The sequence below is a fragment of the Canis lupus genome, chromosome 15 (assembly GCF_048164855.1).
Source record: "Canis lupus baileyi chromosome 15, mCanLup2.hap1, whole genome shotgun sequence".
Classification (NCBI taxonomy): domain Eukaryota; kingdom Metazoa; phylum Chordata; class Mammalia; order Carnivora; family Canidae; genus Canis; species Canis lupus.
Window position 1 is genome coordinate 34,668,732 of NC_132852.1, and position 25,672 is coordinate 34,694,403.

The following is a 25,672-nucleotide window of genomic DNA, read 5'->3' on the forward strand; positions in this document are numbered from 1 at the left end:
CTCAGCCCCTGATTGGCCGCTGGCCGCGGCGCCTGCCGGGAAATGCAGTCCCAGGTTGGGGGCAAAGGGGGGCAAAAGGAGGAAGAGGATAGTCGGCGGGGCGGAGAGGAGCGGCCCGAGAGAGTCTAGACGAGAGTGAGACCGCCGGCGATAAAGGCAGAGGCAGGAAGGAATGCTACAAAGAAGAGTAAAAAAACAAAACAAAACCAGAAGATAGGTGAAAGGTTGGGCCTGTGAGGTAAAATTGGGTTCGTGCGTGCTCTTCGAGACTTGTTAAATAACAGCACCCGTTGAGGTCCATATGGTGCTTGCTCCCCAGTGACGCTGCCGCGCACTTCCTGCGTGTTGGAAATAACCTACTAACGAGTGCCGGGTTAAGAGAACAGTTCGTGTGCCCCCTTGGCCGCCTTCTGTCCGGCAGCTGTCAGAGTCAGAGCTTTCTATTTCACGGGGGTCTGCGTCTGGAAACCGCAGCAGCAATTTCAGACGCGAGCCGTGGGGTTGGGAGTCTGTTTTCTGGCCTCGAGTGTGAATCCCGGATGCCGCCCCAACCCCGTCTCGCCCCACAGTCGCGAGCCCTGGCGGCGTCTCAGTCGCTGCGAGGAAGCGCTGAGCTCCCCGGCAGCCACCCGGCCCCGCACGCCTTCTTCCTGCTCGCGCTGCGGGCCCGGAGGCTTGTGGGTAACCAGGAGGACGTCAGCGCCAACTGCAGCCCGGACCCCCGGGGACCCAGAGGGCTCCGTTCCCGTCACGTGCCCGGGCCTCTGCTGCTCGCTGCCAGACCTTCGCTTCGAGGGATGGGAGGACGCTTATCCTCGACAGAGCTCGCACAAGAATGAGAGCAGGAAAAGGGGAGTCAAAATTCTCTGAAACCCTCGAAGCCCTCCCCTTCCTAGGAAATGTATGCTAATCGATAGAAAGTGTGGCACATGAAAGTAATCTTGTCGGAGCTTGCAAAATTTGGTGATGTTTCCTGGGGCCTGGTGGTGATGACTTAGAACGTTGCAGTGCAGAGACTTGAATGTACAGAGAAAACGCAGGCAGCAGCGACCAGATGAGGAAACCTCTGTGCTCTGTTCTGAGGATAATGAAGCCATGTCACAACTAGATATTATACTCTGCACCGACATGATAGTTCTGGATCTGTTTGGCATGGCCACATTAAGTTCTTGATATCTTTACCCTTAAATACCACTTAACCAAGAAATTAAAAGATTCCTACAGATCAGTTATTTGAATGACTCTCTGTGGGGAGCCCGATGAGGGACTGGATTCCGGGACCCCGAGTTTCCGACCTGAGCCAAATGCAGACACTTAACCACTGAGCCACCCAGGTGCTGCATGTTTCAGGTTTTTAAAAACATAACCCTGTTAATTATACTACAGATGATATTGAGAATTAAGCACTCTCATTAATCATTATTTCTAAACCTATGCTTATGTAGTCCCTGTTTTGTGCAGTACCAAAAGATAAAGGAATAAATAAAAACACATTTCTGTTTATTTTAAAGGTCTTTTTTTAGAACACAGACCTCTAAAAGGGGGCCCCCTGAGTTTATTTTAGTTTGTGTCTCCTCAAAAGAGAGGTTAAATTGTTTTTTTTTTTTTTCCTGTGATTTCTTTCTACCATCATCCTTCCTCTCCACCTTCCTGTATACTCCTTGATTTGTTGATAGACTGTTGCCTTAACCTGACATCTGGATTTTCCCCTTGAGGAAAAGCTGGTTAATTGTCCCCAGGGATTTTATTTTAATCTGCTTCTAGGCTGACAAGAGTTTAAAGTTCCGTGAAGTAGATATATAATCTCTTAGTGCAAAACATTAAAAATATACGGTTAATGATATTTTGATCTTGAGCCATATTTAGGGAAATGACCATTAAAATTACATTTTTAGCATGTAACATCTAATGACGTTCAGATCATGCTTTCTGTTCTCCATACAAAATGAGCAAACAGGGCAGCCCCAGCGGTGCAACGGTTTAGCACCACCTGCAGCCCAGGGTGTGTTCCTGGAGTCCTGGGATCGAGTCCCGCATCGGGCTCCCTGCATGGAGCCTGCTTCTCCCTCTGCCTGTGTCTCTGCCTCTCTCTCTCTCTGTATGTCTCTCACGAATAAATAAATAAAATATTTAAAATACAAAACAAACAAACAAACAAACAAAAAACAAAATGAGCAAACAAGGCAGCAATCCAACACAATACCCAGGGCCAGAGTTAAGGAGAAAATAATTTTTTGTTTCCCCTCCGAAGATTATATCTAAAAACTTACATGATAAATAACTTAATCCTGAAAATCAAAAAAATTGCCAGGTCTGATAGCAGAATGCAAACATTGCTTTTAAAAAAATGAATTTCAATAGGAAGGTTCTTACCCTTCCCCTTTTAGAACAGGATTGCTGACATATGACTGTAGTAGAAAATCTAACTCATCTTTCCAATACTGAGCTTGGAATCATTCACCTGGTTTATGAATACTTAATGACTTTACTATGCCTGTTTGTAAGTGAATACAATGCATGAATAAGAATATTTCCTGGTATAAAATGTCTCCCAGGAACTGAAAGGAATATTTTTGCATCTTTATGATCTTTTCCAGAAAAGTACATGTTTATGATAGTACAGTGATTAATTTATGGAATTAATGTAAAAATTATAACTAGCCTTTTAGCGCTCAAAATTTGCCATCGGGAGTTTTCAGGGAGGCAAAGGCAAGACCAAAGCTTTGTAGATTTTGTTAATTCTAGTAAACAGAAAACGTGAAGTGAAAGCTTTATGTAGAAACTCTCAGGATCCGACGTGCACAAACGGCCCTCTAGTGGCCAAACTGAAAAGTTTTGCCTATTTAACATTGATCAATTTGGTTATTAGCTGAAAAACGCTGTGAATTAAAAGCAGTCTACATTTTTTAAAAAACCAAAAACCTGAAATTGACCACCCGCCATCATTTATTCTTACAAATGTGCAGCCCCGATGAGTGAGGTCTGTAATCAGCTCACATGGTAAGAGAAGTATTCTCCCTGTGAAAGCGATTCCTTGTTGCCTGGTGTTAGTTCCAGCAGAGCCCCTAAAAATGTTTTCCTTCTAGAGCCAGATGAAATGGATGGGTAGAGATAACAGGAGAGTGAGAACATTTCTGTATCCTTCACTTTTCCAAGACGGCTCAGTTACCCAACCTAGGAACGGAAGTGCCCCAAACCTGCAGTGCCTACGTAATCGCAGTTACTGTAATACACATCTTAAACGTTATTTGAGATTTCTATGCAAACTACTGATCATAAACAATATATGTGAAGAGAGCACTTATTTTTTAAGAAGATTTTATTTATTTACTCATGAGAGACACACAGAGAGGCAGAGACATAGGCAAAGGGAGAGGGATAAGCAGGCTCCCCTTAGGGAGCCGGATGTGGGACTCGATCCCTCAACTCCAGGATCCCGCCCTGAGCCTAAGGCAGAGCTTAACCATGCAGGCATCCCAAAGAGAGCACTTATAAAACAAATTACTCTAGTGGAATCCAGATTTCCATATGAAGATTTCAAAAGCATTCCACTCTTAGGCCCCGGAGAAAGGAAAAGGATGTTTTCCTAACCATTCCCGCCCGTTCTGCAGCTTCCTCTCCGCAGACCTCTCCGCGCCACCCCAACCCCAGCGGTTGATTTGGAGGGGCCGAGGGTGGGGTGCGGGAGCACATCAAAGTGATGTAATTCGTGACTTTAAGATGGTTACCATGGCGACTATCAAGCATATTACGCTATCAGGGTAAGAGGTTCTTTAATCTAGCCTTCAACGAGGATTTTCGAGGAGGTTAGCCCACAGCCTACAGAGTGTGGACAGACGGAAAAACGTCAGTCTCGCCCTCTCCTGCAACACAGATTCTCCCGAAACCAAACCCAGTAGAGAGGTCATTTGGCGGGTGGGAACCGGCCCTTGGCAGCCTGCAGGGCTGCACGGCGAAGGACGCCCTCCCGCTCCACAATCTGAGAGCTCATTGGTCGGCGGTGTCGTCACTCAGAGTGACGTAAGGAGTGAGGAAAGAGGTGGAGCCATAGAGAGGGCCTGCGGCCCTTCTAGCTGGGGAGCTGGGGGAGGGGGCTTGGGAAGGGACTGGAGGACTGAGGCAGCCGTTCTGGGAGCGGGTCCGAGGGGGTAGCGGTGGGCGGGCCAAGTCCTCAGGCTGTTATTTGGTGGACCTGGCCTGCCTTTTTCCCCCGGAGTCCTCCGCCCATCAGCGCCCCATTTTCCCGACAGCTTCCAGTTCCCCACCGCACTCACCTCAGCCCTTGACCTCGTGCCCCTGCCATCCCGCAACTTTGCAGCTCAACCTCCATCCCCCCGTCCTTCCGTGCTTCGCTTCCTCCTTTCTCTTCCGTAGCCTGCGCCCCCGGCTTCTCCTCGTCTGCCTTCCATAAACCTGGATCGCCCACAAGGTTGTGGTCCGGGTGCCTGCACCATCCCCGCACCCACACACAAAGAACTACCCCCCGACCCCGACCCCGACCCGACCCCGCCGCCACAACTCCATCCACCGGCACACTACGCGCACCAAAGCCTTCGGCTGCCGAAGCCGACGGCGCGTTGGGCCCCTGTGTCGTCAAGGGCCAGGAGCAAAGGTAACCCGGGGAGCCCGGGACCCCGCGTGTGGGCGTGGGCGGCGCGGCAGCTCGGGCGGGGCTCCCGGCCGTCCCCGCCTCGGAGGTGGGTCCCTGCAGCTTGGGGCTGCGCCCGGGGCGGGAGAGCAGGTCCACCGCCGGGTTGGGGCGGCCCCTCGCCAGCAGGAGACCGCCCGCCCTTAGCCTGGCTTTCCAGGTTCCCAGTGTTATTTGAACTCCCGTTCAAAATGTCAGCTCTGTGGCTGAGGTTTAAACCGTGCAGAAGAGCTCCCTGGTCGACGCCTTTTCCAGCTGCAGGGAAGCAGAGTTGACGCTGAGACATATTACCAAACACCTGGCTGCCCTTGGCTGGAAAGGGCCACAGGATGGAGAAAGGCTTTGATAAAGCTTGTTGAAAGGTATAAAGCTTAGTGTGGACTCTTTGGAGAATCACCAGCACAGAAAACTGATTTATCTCCGTTTGAATTATTAGTAGGTACCATGTTTATCTTTACTGCTACATAACCGTGGTTTGTGAGTACTTTTTCCTAAAGTAGGCTCTGCCCCTGGCATGGGGCTTGAACTCATGATCCCGCTGAGATCGAGCTTCATGCGCATGCTCTACCAACTGAGCCAGCCAGGCAGACCTACTTTAAATCTTTAAAGTTTGGGGCAACTTGGCCAAATATGGGAAAATGCTGAGACAGATCCAGACTATTTACTTTATTCTACCTGTATTTTTAGGCTACTATTAAGTGTGCATTGCTTAGCTTGTGAAATACCTGGCAAACCATTCAAGGTTATTAGGTATTATAGACAAGAAATAAAAAGTTCTTTGAACACCATATCATGATTATGGGGACCATGATGTTAGAGATCATTTCTATTTGTTGGGATCTCAAAGTACCATTCTCAAACCCAAGATGAGAAAACATTCAGGACTGTTGGAAATGAACTTGAGAGAAATTTTACACCTTGAATGGAATATGGAAATTTTCCACCTTGCAATAGTAAACTCTGAAATCCTGGTATCTTTATAATTGATGTGTTTTTAAAATACTAAATTGCTTACTTAATCCTTCTGTCTAGGTTCCTATGTTGACTAGTTGAAACATATGAGTATGGCCTTCTACAGTTATAAAACAATCTTATCTATTGCCCGAACAAGGTAAGCCATGGAATACCCTCTTCCCCTGCAATATTTTTATGAACTTTCTTCTAGATGAAAAAGATATATGTAAAAGGATAGGCTTGTTCCACAACAAATTAAATCTCTATTGGCTTTAACTATACTGATTTTTAGGAAGCTGACATTTTATTGTATTTAAACTTAACCCAAATTTTCTATGTGCTTTAGAACTCAGGCTGAGTAATTTTGTAGATGTATGGCACAGCAAAGAGAGAAGGTGTAATGGTTTTAGAGTGACACTTCTGTAATTGATGAATGTAGTGTGAAGCCTTTAGATATAAAAATGAGTCAAATGGCTGGCAAACAAGCCAGTCCTAGGGCACATACCTATCCTAGTAGGGTCTGTTATCACTTATTTATTACAAAGAATATTATTGAGAACTTACTATGTTCCAGATACATTGTACATTTTCTCTTTTGGCCCTTCAAAAAGTGTTTTATCTTGGCGTGCTTCAAAAACAGCCTGAAAGAATGGAAAAGCCATCTCTTTGCCAGAAGAAATGTCTTTGCCAGGAACTTCTTTGCCTAGATGGGTCTTATTTTTATTTTCAAACAATGTGATGTGCTAATTTAACTGAAGATTGTGAGCTGTTGCAAAACGAGAATATAGAGATCCCTGGCTTAGGGTGCCCAATTTTAATCCTTATTCCTAACAGTCTTGAGGGATCATAGGTGAAGGGTATTTCTGCCAAAGATGCCTCTCATATGAGGGAGTCCATGGGCACTACACAGACAAAGCGGTATTATATGTGGTTGGTTAATCCCCACAGAGGCGATGAAGTGTTTTGTTCAAGCAATATTCCTGTTAGCAGAATAACCAAAGATGCAAGTGTTCCACCTGTTTTATGATAGCAGATAAAGAGAACACTTTGAAACACAACCATGGGGGGAAAATGTTTGCTTTTAGATTTTTAAATATATAGTTGCAGAGTTTTGTGCTCGTGTCAGCAGCACATACACTAAAATTGGAACAGTGCAGAGAAGATTGGCATGGCCCTTGAGCAAGAATAGTTGCAGAGTTTCTAACTTGTAACATAGCAATTATTTTTGGTAATTAACTTTTTAATAATTCTCATAGAGTATATCATTCAACCATAAAGCACACTGTTCTTTAACAGGGGTAAAAAGTTGTATTTCACTCATTAATGAATATCCTCTGCTTTTAAAATACAGGCTTAACAACCATTGTTTATTTTGACTAGATAAAATATCTATTTCTTTCATTTTTAATTTTGTAATAGTATGTGCTCAACTCAGAGGATGTTGCTCTTTATTCCAGATTCCCTAGCTATTTTGTCCATCCTACCAGTTCTTCTTATTCCCCATCATTTGCATATCTTCACTTGCCAGATTCTCATTTAAGTAAAACATATATGAAGAACTATGTAAGCAAGAAGTACTCCTACCCTAATCAGTCAGGCAATAAAGTACTTTACTTACGAACTAGAATAATACAAAAGTTACACACGTCAACTTGCTGGTTACAAGAAGTCCCTGGTAAACCCCAGCTGGATCAAACCCCAAAAAAGCCACAGGTGACAAGCCCTCAGCCCTCAAAAGGAACTGGCACAAAGATTAAGGAAGAAAAGCGATCTTATAGACAAAGAATTATGGATGAACTTAAATATTATTACAATGGATTCTACTTGCTATGGATTGACACCAAAGTTGCTGCCAGGATGGTTTGGAGGCTGCTGCATGGACAGGTGCTGACCAGACGAGAAAGACGAAGGGTAGGTGAGAATCATTTGAGAAAGAAAAAGTTAAAAATGAACTATTTGGGAACCAAGTTTTAAACTCATCTTAAAACCCCAAAGTAGGAATAGTAACTGATGGTGAGAACCAGAGTTTCTTGTTTATCTGAAACTGATGAACTGTACAGCTTTAGGCAAGATTCTCAAGATTTGTGTATATTTACCCATAAAATGGTTATAATTGTGTTTTCTAATCTCCCCCAAAGAGTTGAGAAGCTTCAGGTTTGATCTGTGCACCTGAAATAGAAACTACTGCTAATATGTTAAGCATATACATTTGAAAAATCAGTTTTTAACAGATACTGTGCTATTCAGGTACAGACCCCTGACATAGATGAAAGCTAACAATAAATAATGCCAGCAATATTTTTTGACTGTCATAGATTTCCTTGAAGATATCCCAAAGGTGTTACTTTAGGGCGATTGTGAAGAGGAAGACCCTACCTTTCCATTTTATTAACAGCTGCAGAAGATCTGTCTAGGGTTTAACACTTTAACAACCAAGGCAGGCTTTTTTGATTTCGTATTTTTGGTTTGGTCATGTCCTGAAATAATGAATACTGCATATGCATTTAATTCTTTAGCTCTTGAGGACTTGTGCCGATTTTTTCCGCCTGGTTCCATTTATGGTGTTCATAATTGTACCCTTCATGGAATTCTTATTACCAGCATTTCTGAAATTCTTCCCAGAGATGTTACCATCAACTTTTGAAAGTGAATCCAAAAAGGTATGTAGGGTTTTTTTAACTTAAAAAAAAATAATGGACTTTATTCTTCAGTTTTTAAGTTTATAGAAAAATTGAGCAGAAAGTATAGAGGGTCCCCAGAAACTCCCCACATTTCCCCTATTACTAACATCTTGCATTTGTGTGATCTATTTGTTACAATTAAAGAACCAATATCTAGATACTATTAATTAAGTCTCATATTTTACATTAGGCTTCACTGTGTTGGGTTTGAAAAATGCAAAATGTCATGGTATCTACCATCACACCATCATACAGAATAGTTTCACTGCCCTAAAAATGCCCTATATGTCATCTGTTGTTCCTTCTACCTCCTCCAACCAGTGGCAGCCACTGATCTTTTAACTGTCACCATAGTTTTGCCTTTTCCAGGATGTCATATAGTTGGAATCATACAGTGTGTAGTCCTTTCATGGCTCATTTCTATCGCTGTCTAATATTTTATTGAATGGATATACCACAGGTTGTTCATCTGTTCACCTGTTGAAGGATACCATGGTTGATTCCAGTTTTTGGCAATTATGAATAAAGCTGCTATAACTATCTGTGTGCAGGTTTTTTTTTTATTTGGATTGCTAAATACATAGAAAAGTAATAACTGATAAGACTATGTTTAGTTTTTTTTTTTAAGATTTTATTTATTTATTTATTTATTTATTTATTTATTTATTTATTTATTCATGAAAGACATGGAGAGAGGCAGAGACACAGGCAGAGGGAGAAACAAGCTCCATGCAGGGACCCTGACATGGGACTTGATCCCGGGACTCCAGGATCATGCTCTGGGCTGAAGGCAGATGCTCAACCACTGAGCCACTCAGGCGTTCCATATGTTTAGTTTTGTAAAAAAAATAAATTGTCTTCCAAAGTAGCTATACCATTTTTATTCCCACAGCAATGAGAGTTCCTGTAGCTCTATATCTTCATCGGCATTTAGTATTGTCAGTGCTTTGAATATCAGCCATTCTGAAGGTGTAAAGTGATATCTCATTGTTATCTTAGTTTACAAGTCTCTGATGATGTATGATATTGAGCATTTTTTCATATGCTTGTTTGCCATCTGTATATCTTTGGGAATGTATCTGTCTTTTGCCTACTTTTTTTTTTTCTTTTAAGATTTTATTCATTCATTCATGGCACTGAGAGAGAGAGACAGGCAGAGACACAGGCAGAGGGAGAAGCAGGCTCCATGCAAGGAGCCCAACGTGGGACTCGATCCTGGATCTCCAGGATCAGGCCCTGGGCTGAAGGCGCTAAACTGCTGAGCCACCAGGGCTGCCCTTTTGCCTACTTTTTAATGGAGTTGTTCATTTTCTTATTGCTGAGTTTTAGGAATTCTTGGTATATTTGAATACAAGCCCTTTAGCAGATATGTATCTTGTAAATATTTTCTCACAGCCTTTGGCCTGTCTGTTCTCTTATCTGTCTTTCACAGAGCCACTGTTTTTGATTTTAATCAAATACAAGTTATCAGCTTTTGTTTTTTGGGGGTTTTTTTGGATCATGCTTTTGGTGTTGTATCTAAAAACTCACTGTCAACCTAAGGTCACCTAGGTTTTCTCCTACTTTTTCTTTTCTTTCCTTTTTTTCCTTTCTTCTCTTTCTTTCAATTCTAAGTAGGTTTCACACTCCATGTAGGGCTTGAACTCACATGGTCAGCCAGCCAGGCACCCCTCCTATATTTTCTTCTAGAAGTTTTATAGTTCTGAGTTTTTGCTTTTTTTTTTTTTTTTTTTAAGATTTTATCTATTCATTCATGAGAGACACACACAGAGAGAGAGAGAGAGAGGCAGAGACAGAAGACAGAAGCAGGCTCCATGCTGGGAGCCAACACGAGACTTGATCCCAGGACTTGATCCCAGGACTGCAGGATCACGCCCCACGCCAAAGGCAGGCGCTAAACCGCTGAGCCACCCAGGAATCCCCTAGTTCTGAGTTTTAAACTTAAGTCTATTAGGGCAGCCCCTGTGGCGCAGCGGTTTAGCGCCGCCTGCAGCCCGGGGCGTGATCCTGGAGACCCTGTATTGAGTCCCACGTCAGGCTCCCTGCATGGAGTCTGCTTCTCCCTCTGCCTGTGTCTCTGCCTCTCTCTCTCTCTCTCTCTCTCTCTCTGCATCTCTGTGAATAAATAAATAATCTTAAAAATTTTTAAAAAATATTTCTTAAAAAAATAAACTTAAGTCTATTATCCATTTTGAGTTAATTTTGGTGAGAGGTGGAACATCAGAGTCGAGAGTAATTTTTTTCTTTTTTGCATATGGATACCATGTTTCTCTAGCATCATTTGTTGAAAATCTACTCCCTTTCCAATGAATTTTAACTTGTTTTTCACCATTAAAAAATAAAGAAAAGAGAAATCAACTGTTATTGCAGTGACTAGCTGAGTAGTAGGCATGATTTAGCCAGACCCTTTCATGCGTAAGAGTATCCTAGAGAAGCAGGGTCTTCATTGGATGGTCACTGTGAAGGTGGTGGGCTGGAAAAACTAAGGTGGTCCCCTTCATTCTTTCCATTCTGTGCCACTCTACTGGACAGAGATCTGAAGGCACAAACACATAATGAGAGGACAACCAGGGTAGCTTTTATATCAGATTGGGTAATGTTTCATAGAAGAAGTAACTATGCAACAGAGACTAGAAGAATGGTAGAATTTTGCCACAGCATCTGAAAGGCTTTCTGGATAGAACAAGTAGCACTTAAAATGGCTTAATTGTGTGAAAAAGTGTGACATAATCTGAGGCACTTAGTGCTTCTTTGTGGTTGAAGCAGAGAATACAAGGGGATCAATGGTGGAAAGATGAGACAAAATTGATGTGTTGGGGTCAGGTTGGAAAGTGTCTACCACTCTAAAGAATTTAGACTTTGCCTTTGACCATGGTGAATAATGGAAGATAAATTTAAGCAGAGGGTGGGTAACATGATTAGATCATATTTTAGAAAAAGTGATTTTGCTGGCTAAAAGGATTGAAGAGGGCAGAGCCAAAGGAGGACAACCGGCTGGTGTGCTATTACAGTAGCATAGGAGAGAGAGGATTAAATTATGAAAGTGGCATTAGGAATAAAAACTTGAAGATACATCTGAGATACAGGTAAGGGATAGAATCATATTGCAATATTTAACTGGCAGTGGTTTAGTTTACTTACATTTAAAGTAATCAGGACCTAGAATTAATACCGTGGGATTCCAAGGAATGTGTTCATGAATGCAGGAAGTTGAGGGAATAGAATAAGTGATTTATCTAAAGATTCCTCTTTCTTTAGCACCACTCATTCCCCAAACATACATACACACACATCATGGCCACAGTTTTAGAAAATACATTCTCTTTTTCTTTCCATGAACTAAAGCAAATGAGAAAATGAGAGAGGGCAGCCCCGGTGGCGCAGTGGTTTGGCACCGCCTGCAGCCTGGGGTGTGATCCTGGAGACTTGGGATCAAGTCTGACATCGGGCTCACTGCGTGGAGCCTGCTTCTCCCTCTGCCTGTGTCTCTGCCTCTCTCTCTGTGTGTCTATGAATAAATAAATAAAATCTTTGAAAAAAAAAGAAAGAAAATGAGAGACACTGGTGGTTGTGGAGGAAAGGAGGTCATAGGAGAGGGGATAGGAGGAAGCAGAACTTTCTATTTACATCAGATCAGAGCACCTCTACATTTTTCTTTCATAGTACTTATACTTTAATTTGTGGAATTACTGAATTATCATTAGTCACTAATGTTTGTCTTTCCTATTAGACTAGAAGTCCCATGAGGGTAGGAATTCTTACCTGTTTTTGTTCATTTTATCCCCAGCACCTAGTACAAGGTAGATGCTCAATAAATAAATGAATAGATGAATGAATATAGTTGTTATGGATATAGTGATTAATGGATATAGTGATTGAATGGGTTCTAATGATGGTATTGCCATTGTCATTGAATGATTTTTTTGGTTGAGTTTTCTAAGATCTTTCTAAAAATTAATGATTGCTATGATTGGCTGATCATTGGAATCTCTTGGGCAACTTAAAAATACAGAGAATCCTATTCCTCTCCATTCCCCTGAGTCCTGACCATGGTTATTTTTTTTTAAAGATTTATTTATTTTACTTTATTAAAGATTTTATTTATTCATGAAGGACACACAGAGAGAGGCAGAAACACAGGCAGAGGGAGAAGCAGGCTCCCCATGGGAGCCAAAGGCAGATGCTCAACCACCGAACCACCCAGGCATCCCAAGATTTATTTATTTGAGAGAGAAAGAGAGAGAGAGAGAGAACTAGTGGGAGGGGCAGAGAGAGAAGGAGAGAGAATCCCAAGCAGACTCTGCACCGAACACAGAGCCTGATGCAGGGCTCAATCTCATGACCATGGGATCATGACCCAAGCCAAAACCAAGAGATGAATGCTTAACTGACTGTGCCACGCAGGAGTCCCTGACCATGATTATTTTGAAAATGCTATCACACCACCTTTCTGATAATGGGGATTTAGAAATACTTGTCAACAATGTGTCTTAAGTGTATATGTTTAAGGGGTGCCTGACTGCTTCTCAGTAAAGCATGCAACTCTTGATCTTGGGACTATGAGTTCAAGCCCTACCTCAAGAGTAGAGATTACTTTAAAAATAAATAAATAAATAAATAAATAAATAAATAAATAAATAAATAAATAAATAAATGGAATGTACATTTATTTTTCTTTTGTTTAGTGCTTTGTTCCTGGTATAACACTTAACTCAGTGTTAATTGTATGTTTTGTACTAAAACTGTATGCTACTCTAGCATAGAGTTAATTTCCTAGTTTTCTTTGTGGCACACACAAAATCTGGGGGCACTCTAGGACTCGGGGCTGGCTCAACTAGCAGCCTACATGTTTATACCAGGCTAAGAGATAGTATCTCATTTTCTTATAAAAAGATTTTATTTATTTATTCATGAGAGACACACAGAGGCAGCAATACAGGCAGAAGGAGAAGCAGGCTCCCTATGGGGAGCCCAGTGTGGGACTCCATCCCAAGACCCTGGGATCACGACCTGAGCCAAAGGCAGACGCTCAATCACTGAGCCACCAGGGAGCCCCATAGTATCTCATTCTATGTAATGACAAAGCCTCCCATTGAGGGGACATTTTGGATCTATCAAATACTTATGGTCATTGTATTAGTAATAAATAAAAGGTAAGATTAAGAAGTTAAATTGCAATTAGAGGCTACTTTTTATTTGTTCTGGTTCTCACAAAACCTATTTAACTAGGTCTGAAAATGATATTAACATGCAATAATATTAACATGCAAAATAATATTAACAATAACAAGGTGACAGTTCTTTTCCTCTCATCTTTATGAAGTTGTAATCACAAAGGATTGATTAACTTTCTCCTCTTTGTTATTAAGGAGGAAAAACAGAAAAAGAAAATGGCTGCAAAGTTGGAACTAGCAAAATTTCTTCAAGAAACAATTACAGAAATGGCAAGGAGAAACAGGGCCAAGCTGGGAGACGCCTCCATACAGTTCTCATCCTATGTCAAACAGGTGTCAGTCTCTTGTGTAACACCAAACAACTTCTAGGCTGGCAGTTCCATGAACAATTCACGTCATCATGGATCTGCCAAATTGTTCACAGCCTCTGACTTGCAAATGTCTAAGTTATACGCCTACAACATTGCAAACATTTATGGTAGTTTGCAGAAAAACCTACCTTAAAGCAGTCATCTATTGAAGACATTGATAACTTCTTGGAAAGAATGGTAGATTTTGAGTGAAACTTTTGAACTACTCCTGATTTTTCAGTCGACTTGGGCTGACTTGGACAGATTTCTTTACGTCTCTTGGTACCATGAGGCCCATTTCCAGACATAATATAGAATCTATGAACGTGTGTCTTTGATGTGTCTTTCAAATAGTCTACAGGGAAGGTTCAATTAAGAATACATGCTATAATTTTTTAAAAGATTTATTTCTTTATTTTAGAAAGGGAGAGAGTGTGTGTGCATGAAGGACAGAGGGAGGGAGAGAATGTCAAGCAGATTCTCCTCTAAGTGCGGAGCCCAGCGGGGGGCTTGATCTCACGACCCATAAAATCATGACCTGAGCCACCCAGATGCCCCATGAAATACATTTTACTTAACCTCTTTGTTTCACTACCTAGGTCCAGACAGGCCACAAGCCCAGCACAAAGGAGATAGTTCGCTTTTCCAAACTATTTGAGGATCAGCTAACCCTGGAGCACCTAGATCGACCTCAGCTGGTTGCCCTTTGCAAGCTGCTAGAATTGCAGTCCTTTGGAACCAACAATTTGCTCCGCTTTCAACTTCTGATGAAACTAAAGTCTATAAAAGCAGATGATGAAGTAAGATCTGAACTGTAGCCGTAGGGAATTAGCAAGGCATGGGAGATCCCTTAGGATAGCTTTGTGATAAAGTGTAGTATCTTCTCTTAGATCTGCTCATGGACTGGTTCTGGCAAACCATTGAGTAGTTTAAACAATCATTACCATGACAACTTGAACCCAGATTACTCATTTTAGGAGTTGTTTGCTGTTCTCTGACGCATTTTCTGGAGAATGCCCTCATTAGCAGTTAGTGATTTAGTAATCTAAATCAGTTAGGACCCACTAGGAAGGAACAGCAGCCCCAGAGGTTCCTGAGTCTTCCCTTGCTAAGGACAGTGCTCTACCCCCACATCTCAGCTCCCCTTCCTCAGAGCTGGTGCCAAAGTAAATATTCTGCTGGGTAAGTTAGCCCGATAAGAAGGGGTGGCAGCATGTAATGCAGGGAGGGAAAACAGAGCCTAGATATCTTATAGAGGAAAGGCATTATAGCTACTAATTAGACTCCTTAAAAAATGGAAAGAATGGTTCTTGAATCAGAATCAGCTGCTTTAAAGCTTTCTGCCTAAAGGAGCAAGATTCCCAGAACTGAGAAAGCCTGATCCCTGTGGCCTCATTTAGATTTCAGCTATTGCTTTCAGAATTTTGGAATAAACAATAGTGGTCCCAGAAGTACCATAGTTTTGGGTCACACCAAGCAGAGACTTTGTTATATTGAGAAAGTTTTGTGGACCAGAGTTATGGCCATTCCTGGATGGAGGTAGGGGGATGGTAAGGGAAGGGGGATACTGGGACACACAACAAACGGTACACTGAAAACTTTTCGCGCGGAATATTTTCTAATGAATCCTAAAGCTGCCATGAAGGGGAAATGCAAATCAAGAGGGAAGAGGATTACTTTGGTGACAAAGTGTTGCAGAGGAGTTCTGTGACTATTTCTGATATTATTAATACCTGTCGGTAGGATTCCCTTCATTTCAACTGCTGAACCATTAGAGGACAGTCTGATGTGAAAGCATCAGATTTGGTGTTTCCTCTGATTTGTCGGAATTTTGGATTTGGTAGAATTGGAACCAAAAGATCCAATACCATTCCCTCCCTTGCTTTCAGGTAATTGCGAGAGAAGGGGTGAGTGCTTTGAGCGTGTCAGAACTGCAGGCTGCCTGCAGGGCTCGAGGGATGAGATCCCTGGGTCTCACAGAAGAGCAACTGAGACAGCAGCTCACAGAGGCAAGTTGCAGCTCTCCTGGGCCCTTTTCACTAGAACTCTGTCCCCTGCAATGTGTAGACCTCATTTTGTGATTTCTACTTTGCAGGCGAGCCATCCCACCTAATTTGCCTCATTTAAATGTGGGACACTGAAGAAGCTAGATTTGTTTTTGATGGAGACAGGGTATCTATTAGTTTTCTTTCTTTTTTAATTTAAATTTTACTTAATTAACATACAGTGCAATATTGGTTTTTGGAGTAGAATTCAGTGATTCATCACTTACATACAATACCTAGTGCTCATTATAGTAAGTGCCCTCCTAATACCCGTTCCCTATCTAGCCATCCCCCCTGCCCCCCAACCTTCCCTCCATCAACCCTCAGTTTGTTCTCTGTCTTTAAGAGTCTGTTATGGTTTGTTTCCCTCTCTCCTTTTTTCTTCCCTTCCCATATGTGCATCTGTTTTCTTCCTTAAATTCCACATATGAGTGAAATCATAGGGTATTTGTCTTACTCTGACTTACTTTGCTTGGCATTATACCCTCTAGCTCCATCCTCGTCATTGCAAATGGCAAGATTTCATTCTTTTTGATGGCTGAGTAATATTCCAGTGTGTGTGTGTGTGTGTTTGTGTGTGTGTGTGTATAATACATCTTTTTTATCTTATCAGCCAGGGGACATTTGGGCTCTTTCCATAATTTGGCTATTGTTGATAATGCTGCTACAAACATCAGGGTCCATGTATCCCTTCGAATCCATTGCTGCATAAAAACCTACCACAAGCTTAGTGGCTGGGAACAGCACCCACGTATTAGCTTACAAGTTCTTTCGGTCAGAAGTACAGGCTGTGTTTTCTTTGGAGGCTCCAGGGGAAGACTCCACTTCCAGGTTCATTCAGTTTGTTGGCTGAATTTAATTTCTTGCAGCTGTAGGACTGAAGTCCCATATCCTCACTGGCTGTCAGCCCCAAGCTACTCAGCCCTGAAGGCGACCTGCATTCCTTACCTCTAGGCCCTGTCCATCTGCAAAGCCAGCAATGAAGAGCTGCTCATACATCAACCCCCATCCCCACCATAGGCTTCACATCTCAGACTCCCCCTCCCTTTTTGACCTCTAGCTCCAGATTTAAAGGCCTCATGTGATTAGGCAAGACCTACTCAAATGACTTCCTACTTTGAGGTCTACTGACTTGAGACCCTAATTATATCTGCAAAATCCCTCACAGCAGCACCTAGATTAGGGTTTGAATAACTGGAGAGAAGATGTGGGTACACTAGGGACTAGGAATTTTGGACCACCTTATAATTCTGCATACTCTAGGTATTTTAAGGGCCCCGCTAAAATCTTGAATCCAAGGCCTACCATTTGTGAGTCCATCTGGAGGTCTAAACCTTGCCTGGTGGCTCTCCTGGGATTACTTTCCAAGTTTGTACCCCCAGCCAATGTAAAAGTGTTAGCTTTGGCAAAGATGTTTAATATTTTCCTACTGACAACATGTTTTAACTAAGAGCATCAATGTTGTGGGGGTTTTTTAGATTTTATTCATTCATTCATTCATTCATTCATTCATTCATTCGAGACACAGAGAGAAAGAAAGGCAGAGACACAGGCAGAGGGAGAAGCAGGCTCCATACAGGGAGCCCGATGTGGGACTCGATCCTGGGTCTCCAGGATCACACCCTGGGCTGAAGGCGGCGCCAAACTGCTGAGCCATCTGGGGGGGCCCTGTTTTTTTTTTTTTTTTTTTAAGATTATTTATTTTGGGCAGAGAGAACACATGCTTTTGTGAGTTGGGGGAGGGGCAGAGGGAGAGAATCTTAAGTGGACTCCCTGCTGAGCATGGAGCCTCAATGCAGGGCTCCATCCCACAACCCGTGAATTTATGACCTGAGCCCAAACCAAGAGTTGGATGCTTGACCAACTGAGCCACAGATGCTTCAAAGCATCAATGTATTTCAAAGGAGTAACTCCTATTCAAATTTCTTTTTTATGTGTGGGACCTGCTCTGGCTGGTAGATGAACATATTGTAGAGAAAGTTTCTTGAAATCATTTATTTCTTGAACATAGAGTATTAAGTGGGTTCATACTATCAGATAGATTTCTTGAAAGAGTGTGCCATTTTTAGCACAAAGGAGTGAGGATTCTAATCCAACAGTATAAAAAAAAAATAATCCAACAGTATGATATTCAGCACTATATATTATTCAGAAATTCCTGCGTTAGGATACAGGCAGGCATTTCATAGAAAGGAAAACCTAAAATGATAATCATATGAAACATCTTAACTTCATAATAAGATCAATTAAAACTGAGATATCACATTCACCTATTATGTTGGCAAAGATCAATTTGATAACACTACGTGGTTGAGGGTTGGGGAGAGAGACATTCACACATTGCTGATAAAAATCTCCATGGAATCTTTCAAAATTTAAAAATACATTTACTTTGACCTAGAAATTTCACTTGTGCATATATCTATAAGATTATCCATTGCAGGGACGCCTGGGTGACTCAGTGGTTGACCGGCTGCTTTTAGCTCAGGATGTGATCCCAGGGTCAGGGATTGAGTCCTGCATCAAGTTCCCCACAGGAGCCTACTTCTCCCTCTGCCTATGTCTCTGCCTCTTTCTGTGTGTCTCTCATGAATAAATAAAATCTTTTTTTTTTAATAAATAAAATCTTAAAAAAAAGATTATCCATTGCAGTACCATTTATAATAGCAAAAGATTGGAAACGGCCTAAAGTTTATAAATAGGAGAATAATCAAATTATGTCATTTCTGTGCAACAATGGAATCCTTTAAGGATGGTTAAAAAGGAGGCAGCTCTACAGCTACTGATATTAATCAATCTCCAAGATATTTCAGTGAAAAAAAAGCAAAGGACAGAACAGTGTGTATATATCACCCTTACGTAAAGATGAAAAACATATAATGGTGTGTTCATATATGCATAGGTTATCTCTGAAGATTATATAAGGAATTGGTATCAGTGGTTGCTTCTGGGAAGGGAAACAGGGTAGGAGTAGAAGTGGGGTTTATTGTTATTGATTACATTTTATTTACTTTTTGAATTTTTTCTCTTGTGCATGTATTATCTATCAGTTTTTTGAAAAGCTTGGTTATTTTGGTACTTGAAAATTAAATCATTCTCATTTTAATGTTTACTTCTTTGGTTATGAGTGAGGCTTACTTATTCTTTCCCCTTATCTGCTCTGTGTCTAAGAGAAGATATTTCACTACCTTGATCCACAATCGGTTTGAGAGCTTAATGGAACACTCCCTGTCCAACTCAGAGGATCCAGCTGTCTTGAGGGGGGTTGCAGAGTACAACCACTGATGCAGTAGCCAGGGGACTGGTGTTCTTACCCTGTCCTGCTGCTTGTTACCAGCATGTAAAGTTGTAAAACCAGGGAAGCAGTAGATGATTGTGGGTCATGTCTAGTTCTAATATTCTGAGATTGCCGTGTTTTGTTTTCCTCCCACTCTCCAGTGGCAGGACCTCCACCTGAAGGAGAATGTCCCTCCTTCTCTGTTGCTTCTGTCACGAACCTTCTACCTGATAGATGTGAAGCCAAAGCCAATTGAGATACCACTAAGTGGGGAGGTGAGTACCTGGGATCTGGATTTCCATAACGGGGGTGTCTCCACAGATGTCTTATTTCCTCTTGCAGTTAGGGTGGACATTTCTTTTGGACTGTCTTTTGGCATTTGGCCCAATTGGCTGTTTTGTTTGTTTGGTTGGAATTTTTTCTTTTTTAAGATTTTATTTATTTATTCATGAGAGAGGCATAGAGACAGAGACCTAGGCAGAGGGAGAAGCTGACTCCATGCAGGGAGCGCAATGAGGGACTCAATCCTGGGACTCCGGGATTATGCCCCGAGCCAAAGGCAGACACTCAGCCACTGAGCCACCCAGGCATCCCTGGCCCATTTGGCTTTAAAGTCTTTTTGAAATTTCTTAAAAAAAAAAAAAAAAAAATCGTTAAAACTAGCTATAGGGCGGTTATTGTCTTTATCTCAGCTCAATTTAGGAATCCAGTTTACTATTTCTCCTTAATTATCTAGTCTTCATTAGCAGACTGGTGTGTTTTTTTTTTTTTTCACCACTCTCTTTTGAGACTGAATGGTTCCTATTCTTTTGTGTCTATTTCATTTGTCTAGATTCCTATTAATTTTTAAGCAGTGAAAGGCCAATTTAGAATGTAAGCTTTTTGTCTTCCTTCCACTAACTTCCTTGATCATTTTTTGTTGCCTTTAATTCGGCAGCTTTTTTTTTGCCTCCTGATATTTTACCAAAAACTCGAGGATTGGCCCAATCACCAGAGCATCTTGCTCTGGATAGGGCCTTTCACTTCTCTACTTTGTGGCTTCATGTCTAAGTCAAGATCTGCATGAGCAAGAAAGGAGAGGCCATGGTGGAAGATGCTGGACATGTGGTTTAGTAAATTAAACTAAGTTCTCTGGAGTGGGGACCAGTCATTTTTAATTTAGTTATGCTAGTGATTCCTTGGACAAGCCAAGGGAAATGATAAGAAGTCCAGCATGAAAAATGTACATCAGGGAATCTCCTCTTGTTTTGCCTTTCCATATTTCCAGAGACTAATTAGATTTGTGCTCTGCCTGGGAAGGAATCTAGGGAGAGTGGGAGCAATTCTGGAAGCCAGACCATCTTCTGAAAGGCAGTCTACCTTGTTCTTATTCTATGTTTGATTTTTCAGACAGACCAAATTTGTCATTCTTCGACTGCTCTCAGGAGCAAGGATATCTTGGAATAGTAAATATCTCAGGGCTGAATTATTCTAGAAGGGCATAAAGTCTTTATCCAGATGTTGCTTTCTGGAATGTTTGAGACAAAGACCTAGAAATTAAGAACAAAATGACAAGCTCCTAGGCACTTTATTGGTTGCTTTTTAAAAAAATCCATGTTTTTAAACTTATATTTTCTATATATACAAGATGAGAATAAGTAGCATGCTAGGATCTGTAAAGAATTTAGAGACATCAAGTTAAATATACTATAATTTAGAATATATGTAGCTCTTTTCCCTCCACAGTACACAAAGAAATTACTTAATTCCAAAGAGCAGTGATATATTTATTTTCAAATGTAATTATAATCCTTAAAGATAGGTTAGCTGGCTTTTCTAAAAACATATCACATATCTATTTTCCTCATGTTGCAGGAGCTTCTATTAAGCAGCACCTACCATTTTAATAAATGAGACAAATTTATCATTTATTTGACACCAAAAAAGATAAAGATATCAATTTTGACTAAGTTATATCAGTGCTATTAGAAGCTGATGAGCAATTGAGAAAAGGCAACTATTTTTTCCTCAGACTAAAAACAGGACGAGTATTGGCAGATCAGTAGCTTGTTAATAACTGAATCTTTTTTTAAAATTTATTTTTAAAATAATCTCTGCACCCAACATAGGGCTCGAACTCACAACTGAGTCGCATGCTCCACTGACTGAGCCAGCCAAGCTCCCCAACTGGGGATTTTCAATACTAGAATCTCATTAGAGTACAACTTTTACATAAAGGACACTGAAAACTCAAATACTAAGTTGCTACTTCAGGGACATATTTCATATGTTCTCACAAAGGGTATAGTTGGAAAAAGTTAGGGATTTAGTGAGTGAAAAGCAAATTGTGCTAGAAAGTATTGACTACTGTAGAAGTGCTTTTGAGTTTCAAGAATAGCAGAAAGCTTATGTTCGTATAAAATATTTCTCTTCCTAGTCTCCCATAACAGATACTCCTGTGGAATCACCTACTTCTCCTGAATCTAAAGAGACGCTGGTGGATTTAGCACCTCCACTGAAGGGAACTCAGGTTAGGCTATTACTTTTTCATTTGATTAATTAGGTTTAAAAATGAAAATAAGTTATCAATTTTTAACTCTTTTAATGAAACTGAATTTCAACACTATGGTGTTCTTTAATAAGGACTATTTATTGTACTATTAGATGTTTCTAAGAAAGGTCAATAGTTGGCTATATGTAATTAGGTTCCAGTTTTAGCCTCTTGAATTCTGTGCCAGAATATGTGGTTGTCACAAGTTCCTGGTGGTCACAGCAGTGTGACTATAGATCAAATAGCCATTTTGTTTTAAATCAGTAACCCAACTCTTAGTTCTGATGTTTAGGATGAAAAATTTATACAACTGCCACCAGTTCCATCATCATCCATAACACCAACACCTATTTCGTTACCTAAAGGACCCATCACTTCCGCTAAAGAAGCTGTAAGTATCTGAAAACAGAACATCTTTAGTCTCCAGTTATTTTTAAGGGCAGTGACAATCTAGAGTTGTAACTATTGCAAAACACAGCACACTTCTTCCTGTCATCCAAACAGGAAGTTGTAGGCTGAACTTTAGTTGTTTTATAACCACTACATTTTTAAAACTCAATTCTCCAAAAGCAAAAAAAACAAAAAACAAAAACACCTCCCAAAAAAAACCATTATCACCCAGTACAGTCGTGGATGAGGCCTAAACATGTGAAGTATAGAAGCTAATTACAATATAGGCAGATTCTTATTTTCTTTTGTGCCAGATGGAAATAGTTCCCATATGTTGTGTATTTCACACAGGCTTCAGATGTCAGGAAATATGAGCAGGAAAGCATTTTAAATCTTAAGAGAAATGTATGTAAATAAGAAATTACTTATCTATCCACTTTTCCCGTTTGGGTGAAAGAATTTGGGGCCAGAGCAGAAGGATGACACAAGTAAGTGGCAAGGGGGTCATGGGAGAGTTAGACTGACTGGCTTACTGGCCCAAGAAGGTCAAAGCAAAGAGAGCCAGCCAACACACAGACACCAGGGTCCTTGCTTGTAGGTCTTTTTAATTTTTATTATCGAGGTAAATTATGAACTTGGATTTGATTTTGTGGTCTGTCATTATTTGATTAATACAAAAAGGACTTCTAAACAGCTTTCAAGTCTCACTGTGAGCAGGGCCTAAAGTACTTATGTTTTGTACCTAGACACTCCAGGCCAAATCACAAAAGATAATGCAGAACAGCAAGGCTAGTTCAAAAGGAGCATAAGGACTACTGGAGGATGAAGCTCACTGTCCTCAGCTTCCTGCCCTCGGCGGTGGCCTCCATACAGGACTGCCCAGACCATCTGTCTGGTTGAAGCAGAGGATCAGCCATGTTGTCCTTGAGGCAGTCCTTTGAGGCCTTGTAACCATTCCAGATGATGTCAGCAGTGAGACCAAGTTCAGACCATTTAGAAATATAATTGCAAAGCCAACTTCCTCTGTACCATTATGTCATCCCACCAAACTGTGTAAAGCCCCCTCCCCATGTTATGTTTGAGCAGTTTCATATTCGTGTGCATGTCCTTTAAGGGAGATTTTTTTGCATAACGGAATCAGCTTGGCACCTTAGATTCCTTAATTCAGAACTTGGAAACTCTGAAACCCCACTAAGGCCACCTAACTTTTCCAGTGATCCATCAGTAGGAACAGTGCCCTGGAAACAAAGCACCTTATGGGATGGAATGTATGTACTCTCTGGTAAGGTCTTTCTGGATATAAAGAAGAAAAAAGCTTTTTGGAGAAGAAAATGGGGAGTTAAACAGAATGGCAATCAAAAAGGCCTGGCTGCTGGGAGGCCTCCCCCTCTGGGCCCTGCAGAGGCTGCAGGAATCTGGGAGGCTGCCACTACTCTAGCACATGTGGCTTTCATTAGCCACCATTTTGCCAGGGAACATAATGAAGGGTTTAAGACTTAACCATTTGTCTGTGCTGGGTGTGTTTTTCTGGTCTGTCTTTCACAAACAAGACCATTTGTTAGTCATAGGGCTGGTTAAAGTCTGATATAATCCCCATGCACCCAGTAACGAGTGTTATATTCAGAGATACGTATGTTCGGTGTTTTCAGGATCATCAGTCCTAAAAAAACATAATACATTGCCATGCAGCTGACCAGCGGCTTTCTTCCCTTGGGGAGTGCTTAGGAAGAATAGATACTTTGGCATGTGGGTGATGAAATTAGTTTTCTTAGCTCGCTGTGAAATTGAAAGCAATTAGATGGGAGCCATTTAAACCAAGTACAACTCCAGTCTCCCTCTCTGGGATCACCTAAGTGAGGACTGTCATCGGTGCTTCCCAGCAAGGAGATGTATTTTACAGTGCCTTTTAAGCCTCCTCTCCACCAGAGGAAAAGCCCAAAATGGCCTGCTGACGAACTCCAGTTCCTTGAGAATGATGAATCCTTACATGCAGCATTCTGTGGATTTTGCCATTGGCCTAGTTATTAAGGTGATTCACAATAAATTTTCCCATTTTTAAAATGATGGTTGTTTGTTTTAATTAGCTCACATTTCAAGTGTTGAATGTGGGAAAGGGATTAGCTACTTAGCTTGTTCAATCCTGTTTTAGCTGAATGATTCTTAAGTACTGTTGGGCTGTTCTACAGTTCTTTCTGGCTACAGGGCAGAGTGAGAATGGTTAGGGCAAGGGGTCAGTTCTGGCCTCCGTCGGTCCTCACCCATTTTTTCCCTACATCTTGGCCTCTGAGACACTAGATATGCCCCTCTTCCCGTTCTTAGGATAGAGGCTCAGAGAAGTTTAGGAGGTTTCTCTGGTCTCATCACATAGAGCTCTTGGCTGTTGGGCTCTGTAGGATTGCTAAATCTAGCCCTGTGGCTGAAACTGAGCTAGTGGTGTTCTGGTAAATGATTTTTTTAAAATTTTTATTTATTTATGATAGTCACAGAGAAAGAGAGAGAGAGAGAGGCAGAGACACAGGCAGAGGGAGAAGCAGGCTCAATGCACCGGGAGCCTGATGTGGGATTGATCCCTGCGCCACCCAGGGATCCCTGGTAAATGATTAACCAAGACCGTTTGGTGGAGAGGGGGTGCCCGGATTTGTAGCATTCGATTTCAAGCTGCTGGCAAGAGGTTGCTGAAGACGTTGTGCACAACCAGCTTCAGAACAAGCCCCAGCCCACCACTGATCCCAGCTCTCCTTGAGGAACAAGGGACAAATCTATAGTTGGCAGCATGTTCATTAGAGGTGTCACTTCTGTGCTCCCAACACAAACATTTGGGAGGCCATGTAGTATGCATGGTCCTGACCCTGAATGCTATCAGGTGCCACCCTGGAGAGAATTTGCCCCAGATGGGATCTTCCTGAACAGCTGGCTTCTTGCTGACCTTCCATCTCCCTGGCTCTCCTCAGCTGAGGTAGTGGAGGGGAAGGCCATGCCAGCTTGCTACAAAGCTTTCTCCTTTCCTGCTGTTCTTCTCTGCAGATGCCCATACCTTAGCTGTGTCAGCTGCTAATAATCTCACTGGGTATGAGTTTAGACGGCTTTTAGAAGCAAGCTTCAGTGATGTCAGATTTGGCCTACATCTCCTATGTAGAGAATTTTCCTACAATGCAGAGGTGCTGGTGGCACTTGTACAGACCTGCGCTTGTGCCATGACCAATTCTGTACCTCGGTCCTTATGGTACCAGTCACATTGGTGACATCAAATAATACACTAGAATGCTAAAGATTGGCCAGTCACCATCAGTTAGCTCACATAGGTAAGGAAGGTCAGACTAATGGAGCCTGGAAGCAGATGGGCACCTGCCCTGCCGGTAACAGGGACTGTGGCCTGCTGGCTCCTCCCGGTGGTGGCTGACAGGCACAGCGGCTCCACTGTCTCAAGACAGATTCCTTGCTTCATCTGAGGCTCAGGCTTTCTTGAGGATCAATACAGTACATTAGTGGTGCCAAGGGACTGAGGATCCCCAGTTTGTGGCAATTAGAAAAGGTAGAAAGGCGGTATTGATTAATGCTGTGATGATGCCAGACCCTCATCTTTTAACCCTCCGGAAACCAGACAGATTCAGTGCCTTTGACAG

General features: G+C 41.8%; 2 protein-coding genes and 1 non-coding gene across 12 annotated transcripts in view; 2 read left to right on the forward strand and 1 right to left on the reverse strand.

Moving 5' to 3' along the window:
- NSD3 (nuclear receptor binding SET domain protein 3) overlaps nt 1–4,434 on the reverse strand; it is a 123,803-nt gene extending 119,369 nt beyond the window's left edge. Inside the window, exon 1 of the mRNA XM_072776472.1 lies at nt 4,275–4,434. The gene's annotated coding sequence lies outside the window, so the exon portion shown is untranslated. The remainder of the gene's footprint in view (nt 1–4,274) is intronic.
- On the forward strand, nt 63–24,113 carry LETM2 (leucine zipper and EF-hand containing transmembrane protein 2). 10 transcript variants are annotated; one of them, XM_072776494.1, is made up of 11 exons: nt 63–4,612; nt 5,681–5,759; nt 7,060–7,513; nt 8,119–8,262; nt 13,653–13,790; nt 14,407–14,607; nt 15,697–15,816; nt 19,291–19,404; nt 21,546–21,638; nt 21,952–22,050; nt 22,796–24,113. In XM_072776494.1, exons 2-11 carry the CDS (start codon nt 5,707–5,709, stop codon nt 22,856–22,858), a joined length of 1,479 nt encoding a protein of 492 aa, XP_072632595.1. In that variant the 5' UTR covers nt 63–4,612; nt 5,681–5,706; the 3' UTR covers nt 22,859–24,113. The 10 variants fall into 10 exon arrangements, 7 of the variants coding, with proteins under 7 accessions (XP_072632595.1, XP_072632593.1, XP_072632597.1 ...); XR_012007686.1 differs by lacking the exon at nt 63–4,612 and adding an exon at nt 4,704–5,083 and having other exon boundaries at nt 21,939–22,050; nt 22,796–22,832; XR_012007687.1 differs by lacking the exon at nt 63–4,612 and adding an exon at nt 4,704–5,083 and having other exon boundaries at nt 21,939–22,050; nt 22,805–22,832.
- LOC140605574 (U6 spliceosomal RNA) lies at nt 6,716–6,827 on the forward strand. The gene has a single exon (XR_012008213.1). It is a non-coding gene; the product is annotated as a U6 spliceosomal RNA (small nuclear RNA).
- Nucleotides 24,114–25,672: the final 1,559 nt, after the last annotated feature.